Source organism: Mastigoproctus giganteus, chromosome 1, assembly GCF_048544385.1.
Source record: "Mastigoproctus giganteus isolate SK-2022 chromosome 1, ASM4854438v1, whole genome shotgun sequence".
In the NCBI taxonomy this organism is placed as follows: domain Eukaryota; kingdom Metazoa; phylum Arthropoda; class Arachnida; order Uropygi; family Thelyphonidae; genus Mastigoproctus; species Mastigoproctus giganteus.
In genome coordinates this window covers 180,723,820-180,735,503 of record NC_143575.1, presented here as the reverse complement: position 1 = coordinate 180,735,503, position 11,684 = coordinate 180,723,820, and the positions used below count along the sequence as shown (strand labels likewise).

Below are 11,684 nucleotides of genomic sequence, written 5' to 3'. Positions count from 1 at the left end.
TCAAAGATTAAAACCTTTGTTTTAACAAAAATTGTTTTGGTGTCTACCAGTGAGCAAAGCTGAAAATTGGTAGTCTCGGTGGACGCAGCAATGCGCACAACGCACGCATGCACACACACGGAGGGTCAGTGACAGTAATTAGTTAAGGCCAAAGGTGGCTGACATATTATTAAATAGAGTATCAATAAAAGGCTCTTTGAAACATGTTTACTTGTCCGTTTACTTGAAGCGCTATAGTGTATATGGTGGAGGCCCAATTATTTAGCGAGAAAAGACCAAATATGTATGGGCCACTTAAAATTATTACACCGACTTTGCTACCATGAGGACGCAGAGCTAGAAATTTTTTCAGTAAATAATGAAAACTTTAGGAAATAAGCATACCTATTAAATTACAGATTTTAAGAAAAACATTTGGTAAAATTGGAAACTATGAAAACGTTGTTTTCCACTGTCATAAAAACTCTTAAATCTCTTAATTTTACTTTTTAACTGTACGCTACCAGAGAAGCCAACGCAAGTAAAGTGGCGCTATGGTACTGTTATTTACAGCATGGTTTCGACGTGGGGAAAGTATTCTGTTTCGTTTTTAGCTGTTGCTACAAAATGCCGGTATAATACAGATGATTTTCTAGTTTTATTTGTTTTGCTTTATCACTATTTTACTTATATTGTATTTCAGAGCATGGTGCTATCAGAATAACAAAAATGAAAACATGCGAAAAAGTGATGTGATGTGATGATTCGGTTGTGTGTGTGTGTGTGTATGTGTATACGGCAATATTCTTGATTTCTCTAATTCTGTATATATGTTTTTTCTGCTTCTGTTTTATTTTTTTCCTTTTACCTATAAACAGTTTATACCCTTTCTCCCATATTTCTTTTTGATTTCCTTAGTTCCGCTAAATTCAGATCTTGGGTACAAGTTGTCTGCGCCGTGGGCGTGGTCTTAATCAGATATTGTACGGTCGAGATTTGTGTTTGGGTGATTATTGTGAATGCTTTCGCTATTGTTAGTCTTAGGGTGTTTATTATTAGCTATATGGTGCAAGTAAGCCTGAGGCTTATGCTGCACCAGCTGAAAAAAAAAAAAAAAAATTCGGAATTACCTGGAGGGAGGGAGAGAGACAGACAGAAGTAAAAGGGAATCACCAAGAAAGAGAAGAATGATGATATCCAGCTCAGGACCCTGGGATGTGCCAAGCCCATACCATATGTTAGCCCCTGGGGTTATCCCCTGCTTTACCGCTGTTTTTATTGCTGGAATACAAGTTCTTTATTTAAAAACAGCGGTAAGGGATGTTTTAACTAAAGATTATGCTGAGCCCTCTCTTCTTAGTTAGGCTGTTTACCCTCCACCTTACCGCTGTTTTTATAGCGGAAAATGAGTTCCCTATTTAAAAACAGTGGTAGGAGATATTTTAACAAAGACTAGTTTTTACTTTACTTTGGGAGGCATTTAAGCAAAAAACAGTTATTTTTGAAAATTTGTAATTGTTTTCACTTATTTTAATTCTGTATTGCCGTTTCTCTTCATCTTTATTTAGACTTCGATGTATTACAATGTTTTTGGCATATTACATGTGGGAAGGGAAAGCAGTGCCAATTATTGCTTTGTTTCTGACCATTAGTCGAAATATGGACTTGTATCCAAGATCTAGAGTTTTATCCTTATTTCTTATATTGTAATGCATTTGTAGTTACATGGCATTAATGCTATTGTAGAAATGATCAATTAAACATTATACTTGCATTAATACTATTAGGGCATGATTCTATGTAATATTTGGGTTTGCGTTTATGGTGTAATTGAGGTGGGAGGCATTAAAGCCTAACTGGGCTGTCTAGCAATTTAGTGTGCTAGCAGATGTTGGTTTGCCTATAGGAGAAGTTAACCTCAGGGGCTCACATCAGGTGAGTTTGGGCTTGGCACACCCAGGATCCTGAGCTGGATATCAGCATTCTTCTCTTTCTTAGTGATTTCTTTCTCTCTCTCTCTCTCCCCCTCAGGGTAACTTAGCAATTTTTTTTTTTACCTGCTGCAGCAAAAGCCTCTTGCTTCCTTGCATCATATGGCTGATAATGATAATAATGATGACCAGAGCCTTAGTATTCCATTGCGGGACATTGATTTTACATTTTTTTTTTTTTTCCAGAAATACCTATATTATGTAGATACTCTGTGACATGATAATAAAAATACATACTTCTTTTAACAATAAAACAACAGAAATTAAATATATTTGATGAAAATTCAGATCTTGGGTACTCTTCTCTTATTTCAACCATACTTCGACTAAAAGTCAGGAAGACGGCAGGAATTGGCAGGCGCCACTCACTGCTTTCCCCCACACCCTAGCCTCTTAGGTTGACATGCCTAGGGCGTTTATTCCCCCACTTTCCACTGTTTTAAAATTGGGAACTTGTTTTCTGAATTTAAAACAGTCAGATGGGAGAATAAACACTTAAGCTAAGCCCCTCCTTCCTTGACGACACAAGACAATCAGAAACAAAACCCAATCACAGACTCAACTGCACAATCACTCCATTCTACGACCACACCCACTGTGCGGAGGCAAGGGGTACCCAAATAATAAATTTCAGCCATATATTTTTCTGTGGAGTGAAATTTTCTTAATAATTTAAACAACCTAAATCCACGACGTCTCGTCACTTTATCTATAGGAAAACCAACATCTGCTGGCGCTAAATTTCTAGACAGCATAGTTAGGCCTTAATGCCTGAAATGCCTCCCACCCAAATTACACTACAAATGCAAATCCAAAAATTAAATAGAATCTTGCCCTAATATATATATATATATATATATATATATATTTTTACAACATTGAAAGTATTAATGTTTGTTGTGCTTACTGATGATACAAAGATTGGTTAAATGTGGTGACCATAGTATGCTGCTTCATTAAGCAATTAGTTGGCCTGAAAAATAGCAATTAAAGTGCAAGGTAATGTTACACTTTAGCATTAGCATTAGTAGAGGCATTTGATGCAAGAAAGCAAGCTTATGCAGCATCAGCCAAAAAAAAAAAAAAAAAAAAACCACTTCCACTTCACCCCTCTGTTCGTTCAAAATACCTGTCGAGCTGAGCCTTAAACTTATTTAGGCTATCAACCTCCACTACAAGGGATGGAAGTCTGTTCCACCAACCAAGCACCCTCTGGCTAAAGGCAAATTTCCGCACGTCTATCCTACATCTGTTTTTCCTCAATTTGAATTTATGCCCTCTCAGGTGATTATTCTGAGCTAGAGGAAGAATCCCATCAGCATTGAGCATGCTCAAACCATTCAAGGTTTTATACACCTCTATCAGATCACCTCGCTGGTGCCTAGTCTCCAGACACTGTAATTTGCAAAACTTAAGCCTTTCTTCGTAAGAGCACCCCTTTGTTCCATTCACTAATCTTGTTGCCCTTCTTTGTACTCGTTCCAGCAGCTCTACATCCTTCTTGAAATGAGGCCTCCAGGCCTGTATACAGTACTCTAGGTGTGGCCTGACCATTGCCTTATACAAGGGAATAATCACCTCCTTATCCCTGCTAGAAAAATTCCTGTATATCATTGACAATACTCCATGAGCTACTCTTGCAGCCCGTCTGCACTGCTCAGAGAACTTCATATCTGCCTGCACAACCACCCCCAAGTCCCTTTCATTCTCTACCACTGTCAGTGTAGTACCACAGAGTTGATACGTTGCTCTGGGGTTGCTGTTTCCCATGTGTAGTACTTTACATTTGTCAATGTTAAACTTCATTTGCCACCTCTCAGCCCATCTGCTCAACCTTTCCAGATCCTGTTGCAGCAGCATAGTGTCAGTAGTAGTGTCATACTGCCAACCTTCGTATCGTCTGCAAACTTGGACATTAAGCTTGATATACCATCATCAATATCATTTATAAATACAGAAAACAATAAAGGACCCAATACTGAACCCTGAGGGACTCCACTAATAACATTAGTCCATGATGAGCAGTTTCCATTAATTACCACTCTCTGTCTTCTCCCCCTCAACCACCCCTTTATCCATAGCAGCAATTTGCCTCCAATGCCACACTGCTCCAATTTGTGCAGCAGTCTTCCATGTGCAACAGTATCAAAAGCCTTTCTAAGATCCAAGTATATAATATCAAAGTTATTCCCTGCATCCAGTTCTTTTGTGACTGCATCATAGTATCCAATCAAATTGGTCAGGCAAGACTTCCCCTTAACAAAACCATGCTGTGTCCGAGCTATAACTGAAATCTTGTCTAGATGATCCTGCAGTGCTTCTTTAACCATTGCATCCATTAATTTTCCAGGAACAGAAGTTAAACTCACAGGTCTATAATTACTTGTGTCAGCCTTTGATCCTCCTTTGTGAATTGGGGTCACATTTGCTCATCTCCAGTCTGTGGGTACCTCCCCTGAGTCCAAGGAAGCTCTCAGAATTATGGCTAAGGGTTTGCTTACTTCCTTTGCTGCCTCCTTTAATATAACTGGATAGATCCCATCCACCCCGGGTGCCTTTCTTGTGTTTATCTTCAACAGTTTCTCCTCCACTTTACTCCCAGTTATTTCAAGATTCTGTAGCTTACTGCTAGAGTTGAATACACCTCTGGCATTCCCCTTGCTGAATAACTCCTCATGTGTGAATGTCGATGCAAAATATTCATTTAGTTTGTTAGCTACCTGAGCAGGATCATCAACAGTTGACCCATCAATATCAAGTGGACCAATCTGATCCATCCCCCTCCTTCTAGAGTTTACATAAGTAAAGAACTCTTTGCTGTTTTTCTTTGCATCCCTTGCCAAGGATTTCTCGTAATCTGCCTTTGCCTGCCTAACCTCCTTTGTAACTTGGTTGCATATCAACTTGTATCTATCATAGGCTTCTGTGTCATGTGTTCATTTGTAAGTATCCCATGCATTTTTCTTCTCTACCATATGCCTCATTAGTTCATCTGACATCCATTTTGGCCTAAACCTTGAACAGTATTTCTTAGTTGGTATGTAAAGCCTAGTAGCTTCCAAGATAAGTTCTTTGAATGCTTCCCATTTTGAATTTGCTGTTGGTAACATCATCAGTTGGTCCCACTGTATAGAATTTAAATACTGTCTCAGTCCATCGTAGTCGCCTTTACGGAAGCAATAACCCTTCCCTTTACCCCTAATGGTAGTTACCTCTTTGTGTAAATCCCACTTCAGCACACTGTGATCATTGCCACCTAGTGGTTCATTTATCTGCAGATTCTTAATGCATGAAGAATCACTGCTGATAATCAAATCAAGAGTATTACTCCCTCTAGTTGCCTCCCGAACATGCTGATGTAGAAAACAATCATCCAATAAATCCACAAAAGCCCTGCTAGTGTGTGAGTGACCAGCCCCCAAATTCCAGTCAATATCTGAGAAATTAAAATCTCCCATTATAAGACTCTCTGATTTACTGGCCCACTCTATTTCCCTGTACAATTTCTTATTATACTCATCAGAGTCATTAGGCCTACAGCTCACTCCTACTCTCAATTTTGATCTCCCAATGCTTATGTCACACCAAACTGACTCAACACTGCACTGTCCAACGATGTCGACTGGCTTCACTTCCTTGGTTTTTATGTGTTTCTTAACTAATAGCATAACCCCTCCCCCCTTCCTATCCAGTCTATCCTTTCTGTAGACGTACTCCCCAAATTCCAGTTATGTATCCCTTATATCTGTGTGACACCACGTCTCTGATATCCCAACAATATCTGCCTTTGATGTTTTGAGCAATACCTCAAATTCATCAAATTTATTTAGTAAACTCCTAGCATTGGTGTACACGCAAGTATACCTGCACCTGTTTCTATTCTTAGCTACCCTAACACAACCCATGTGTTTACTTGTACCGCAATGGCTCCCAGCAGTCTCTGAAATATCATGCATCTTGTTTTTCAGGCTTCTGCTCATTCTAATAGAAGCAGTGCAAGAATCTCTTTCACCTCTGCCAGTGGCTACTGTCAATCTATTGGTCTTTGTCTCCCCCCAATCTAGCAGTTTTCCGACCCACCTAACACTGCCTCGATAGCATCAGCAAATATTCTTGCACCGTTTCTATTTAAGTGTATCCCATCCCTGTAGAAGCAATCTCTCCTGTTAACAAGTACAGTCCAGGCTGAAAAAAATTCTACCCCTTGAGCCTTGCACAATCTTTCCAATGCCGAATTGATCGACAAGGCTCTCATCATATACTCCCTCCTATCGTGTCTGGGCAGAATTGCAGACACTTTCAAATTCAACCCTAATTCTCGGCTTTTGTTCAACAGTGACCTGTACTTGTTAAGTAATTCTGCCGGTCTCCTACTCTTAATATTATTAGTGCCAACGTGTACAACTGTATCACCTTTTGTGCCCTTAAAAGATGATATTCGCTCTACCACGTCATCAACCTTTGCCCCTGGCAGACATACCCTGGTCCTGTTCCACCTATCCTTTTTACAAAGCATGTTCCCCATTTCCCTGACAATAGAGTCACCAACAACTACTAGTTCCTTCGGGACCAGCGCATTCTGCCTTGGGGGTTGCCTCTGTGCACTTTATTGAGCAGAACCGTTTCCACATACTAATGCTGATCTTATCATTTTTACCTCTCATTGATGTGAATGGCCCTTTGCCAGTCTCAGTGAATTACACTAGATACATTAGAATATGCACCCACTGCAGTGGCGGGCATAACATATCGCTGGGCTTCTCACTGCTAAGAACCGCAACAGTCAGAGGTCTCAATGGCTAGTGTGGTATGGTTATTAGAGATCACGTGGATTGGTCTGGAAACTTGGTATGAGGAGAGTGGGTGCAAATTTTATAGTTATGCATCTGGTTGCAGTTGTTCCAAGGTTTCAAGATCAATGGGGAGTGGGGGAACCAACAGCTGTCTTCGGGAATATGATTTTTTATTTTTCAGAAGCATGTCATTTTATCACTTGATTATTAAAAATAACATATTTTATTTAATTGTGAAGATTCTGGTTCATTAAATTTTCCATTTTGCCTCTTGCACAATGTACATCTTCATGTAAGTGGAGATGAGAGAAATCCCAGGTGCCATCTGGCACGAACATACCTGTACACCTTCATATTACTGTTTATTTAGTATTTTTAATTATAATGCAATTAGAGCTATGTGCAAAGTGCTTTGATAAGTGTAGTATATGCTATCTACCATATTATTAAAACAAGCATCCTTGCTAGCAAAATTTCTGTATATCATTTAGAAAACCCCGTGTGCTGTTCTGGCAGCATGTCTGCACTGCTCAGTAAATTTCATGAATGACTGCACAATTACCTCCAAGCCTTTTTCATTCTCCACTACCCTGAGTGTAGTACTATGCGATATGTTTCTGTGGGGTTACCCCTACCCATATGCAGTACTTGGTATTCATCAATGTTAAACTTCAAATGCCATTTTTCAGCCTGTTGACCCAATTTTCCAAGATTTTGTTGCAGTAGCTAACTCTGATGACTATCGTTAACTACCCTACCAACCTTTGTTATCATCTGCAAACTTAGACATTAAGCCTGATATACCTTCATCAGTAACATTAATAAATATTGAAAACAACAATGAACCCTGGGGAACTCCACCAATAATATTAGTCCACGAACAGCAATGCCCATTGATAACTATTCTCAGTCTTTTTCCACTTAACCATCCCTTTATCCATAGCAGTAACTTGCCGTTAATGCCGCATTGCTTCTGTTTGTTCAGCAGCCTTTTATGTGCAACAATATCAAAAACTTCCTAAAATCGAAGTATAAGATGTCAAAATTATTTTTTGTAATAAGTTCCTTGGTCATTACATCATAGTAACTTATCAGATTGGTTAGAGAAGACTGCCCCTTAACAAATCCATGCTGTGATTGCAGTATAATTGCCTACCTGTCCAGATGGTCCTTCATTACTTCTTTAACCAGAGAGTCCATTAGTTGCCCTGGAACAGACATTAAGCTAACAGGTCTGTAATTACTCACATTGCCTTTTGATACCCTTTATGAATTTTAGATACATTTGCACATCTTCAGTCCATAGGGACCTTCCCTGAATCCAAGGATGCTCTCATAATTATGGCTGAGGGTGTGCTCATCTCCTTTATATCCACTCCGGTGCCTTTTTTATGTCCATCTTCAACAATTTCTCCTCCAATTTCCTTTCAATTATCACCAAGTCATTTAGCTCTTCATTAGAGTTTGATAAACATCTGACATCCCCTTCCATAAAGAATTCCTCATGTGTAAATGTAGATGCAAAAATGTGTATTCAATTTGTCTGCAACCTGAGCAGTGTCATCAACAGTTAATCCTTAGAAGTTAATATAAGCACATAAGTCTTTGCTGTTTTTCTTTGCATTCTTTGCCATTGACTTCTTATAATGTGCCTTAGCTTGCCTAATTGCCTTTGTGACTTGATTATAGACTAATTTATATCTACCATAGGTTTCTCTGTCACCTGATAATTTATATGCATTCAATGCACTTTTCTTCTCTGCCACGTGTCTCAATCGTTCATGTGATATCGACTTAGGTCTAAGCCTTGAACAGTATTTTGTTGTTTGTACGAAAAGCTTCTTTGAATACTTTCCATTTAGAATTTTCAGTTGGTCCCACTGCACACAATTTAAAAACTGTCTGAGACTACTGTAGTTAGCCTTGCAAAAACCTTTCCCTTTACCCTTGATAGTAGTTATGTCTTTAATTAAATTTCACATTAGTATAGTGATTGCTGCCAACCAGTGGGTATTTTACCTGCAGATTCTTAATGCATGAAGAATCACTGCCAATAACCAGATCAAGAGTATTGCTTTCTCTTGTCTTTCTAACGTGCTTCTGTAGAAAACAGTCCACCAAGAAATCCACAAAAGTTTTATTAGTGTGTGATCAGCCCACAAATTCCATTCAACTTCTGGAAAGTTAAAATTCTCCATTATGAGACATTCTGATTTGCTGGTCCACTCTGTTTCTCTGTATAGCTATTTGGAATACTAACCCCAGTCATAAGGCCTATAACACACTCATACTCAATTTTGTTTTCCCAGTGCTGACATCACACCAAACTGACTCAGAAGTTTATTGCAGATATAAGCTAGTCTGTAATCAGGTCATAAGAGGTTAGGCAGGCGAAAGCAGATTACGAGAAATCCTTGGCAAAAGATGCTAAGAAAAACAGCAAGGATTTCTTTACTTATATAAACTCTAAAAGGAAGGGAATGAATCTGATTGGTCCACTTGACATCGATGGTTGCTCTGTTGATGATCCTGCTCAGATAGCAAAGAAACTAAATGAGTATTTTGCATCTACATTCACACATGAGGAATTATTAAGGTTTGAAAATGGCAGAAGGTTATCAAATTGTAGCAGGATATGTAATGATTTTGTAATAACTGAGAACAAAGTGGAGGAGAAATTGTTGAAGTTAAACATAAGAAAAGCATCTGGGGTGGATGGGATCTATCCAGTTATATTAAAGGAGACGGCAAAGCAACTAAGCAAACCCTTAGCCATAATTATGAGAGCATCATTGCACTCAGGGGAGGTTCCCACGGACTGGAGATGTGCAAATGTATCCCCAATTCACAAAGGGGTATCGAAGGGTGACACGAGTAATTACAGACCAGTTAGTTTAACTTCTGTTCCGGGTAAAATAATGGAGTCACTGGTTAAAGATGCATTGCAGGATCATCTAGACAAGACTGCAGCAATAATTCAGACACAGCATGGATTTGTTAAGGGAAAGTCTTGTCTGACAAATTTGATAGGATATTATGATGTGGTTACAAAGGAACTGGATGCAAAAAATAATTTTGATATCATGTATTTGGATTTCAGGAAAGCTTTTGACACTGTTGTGCATGGAAGACTATTGTACAAATTGGAGCAGAATGGTATTAAGGGTAAGTTGCTACAATGGATAAAAGGATGGTTAAGTGGGAGAAGACAGAGGGTGGTAATCAATGGGTGTTGCTCTTCGTGGACTAATGTTATTAGTGGAGTCCCACAGGGTTTGGTGTTGGGTCCACTGTTGTTTTGTATATTTATCAATGATATTGATGAAGGTATATCAGGCTTAATGTCGAAGTTTGCAGATGATACAAAGGTTAGCAGGGTTGTTAATGACAGTAATGGCAGTGTGCTACTGCAACAGGATCTAGATAATTTGGGCAGATGGGCTAAGAAGTGGCAACTGAAGGTTAACCTTGACAAATGCAAAGTACTGCATATGGGTAGAAGTAACCCCAGAGAAACGTACCAACTGTGTGGTACTACACTTAAGGTGGTAGAAAATGAAAAAGACCTGGGAGTAATTGTGTACTCAGATATGAAGTTTTCTGAGCAATGCAGAGAGGCTGCCAGGGCAGGTCATGGGGTTTTGTCAATGATATATAGGAATTTTGCTAGCAGGGAGAAGGAGGTGATTGTCACTCTGTATAAGGCAATGGTCAGGCCACGCCTTGAGTACTGCGTACAGGTCTGGAGACCTCATTTTATGAAGGATGTAGATTTACTTGAGCGTGTACAGAGAAGGGCAACAAGATTGGTGAGGGGAATGAAGGGATCCTCTTACCAAGAGAGGCTTAAGGTCTGCAAATTGCAGTGGATGGAGACTAGGCACCTGCACGGTGATCTGATTGAGGTGTATAAGGCCTTGAATGGGTTTAGCACGCTGAATTCTGATGGGATCCTTCCACTTGTTCAGACTACGAACCTAAGGGGGCATAAAATCAAATTAAGAAAGGACAGATGTAGAATAGATGTGCGGAAATTTGCCTTTAGCCAGCGGATGGTTAATTGCTGGAACAAACTTCCATCTGTCGTTGTGGAAGTTGATAGATTGAATAAATTTAAGGAGGAACTGGACAGGCATTTGGAGGGAATGTGTGATTTTTTTTTTTTTTTTTTTTTGACTGATGCTGCATAAGCTCATACTTGCTTTCTTGCATCACATGCCACTACTACTACTACCATTGCATTTGCCACCCATGTCAACTGGATGTACTGCCTTATATTTAGTATGGTTCTTAACTAAGAGCATAAACCCTCCACCTTTCCTGTCCTGTCTGTCCTTCCTGTATACATTGTAAATCAGCATAATTTTTGTCTGAGTGACATTACATCTCCACTATTCCTACAAAGTCTTCATTTGATGACTTAATCAGTACTTCAAATTCATAAAATTTATTTACAATGCTTCTAGCCTTAGTGTATATACAAGTATACATTCACATTAGTATAGTGATTGCTGCCAACCAGTGGGTATTTTCTTCTTGTATTTATTTGTTCCATAATGACATGAGGAGGCTGAAGTGTCAGAGAGCTTGCTTTTCAGGCTGTTGCATATACCAATAGTAGCAGTGCAAGAACCACTTTTGCTTCTGCCTGCAGCTCCAGTTAAGCTATTAGTCTGTGATTCCCCCGCTCCTTTCAAGCTATCAGTTTATTTCATCATCTAGTTTATTTAAAAAAAAATTCCCCATGGCGAGTTTCCTTTCCACTTATTTCAATCAACCTGGGGCAGGTTAAAATCACCCATAATAAGACATTCACTGTTGCTTGCCCATTCCATCTGCATGTAAAGACTCTCATCATATTCTTCATAATCTTCTGGTCTGTAGAAAGACTACTGTACAAACATGAAAGACTACTGTACAA

At 39.2% G+C, this 11,684-nt stretch overlaps 1 protein-coding gene across 1 annotated transcript in view; it reads left to right on the top strand.

The window, feature by feature from the left end:
* The first annotated feature begins 510 nt into the window (after positions 1–510).
* The window catches only part of mRpS31 (mitochondrial ribosomal protein S31), a 140,466-nt gene continuing 129,292 nt past the window's right edge, over positions 511–11,684 (top strand). The window contains exon 1 of the mRNA XM_090383254.1: positions 511–612. Within this exon, the coding sequence (XP_090239380.1) occupies positions 554–612 (59 nt within the window). The 5' untranslated portion in view covers positions 511–553. The remainder of the gene's footprint in view (positions 613–11,684) is intronic.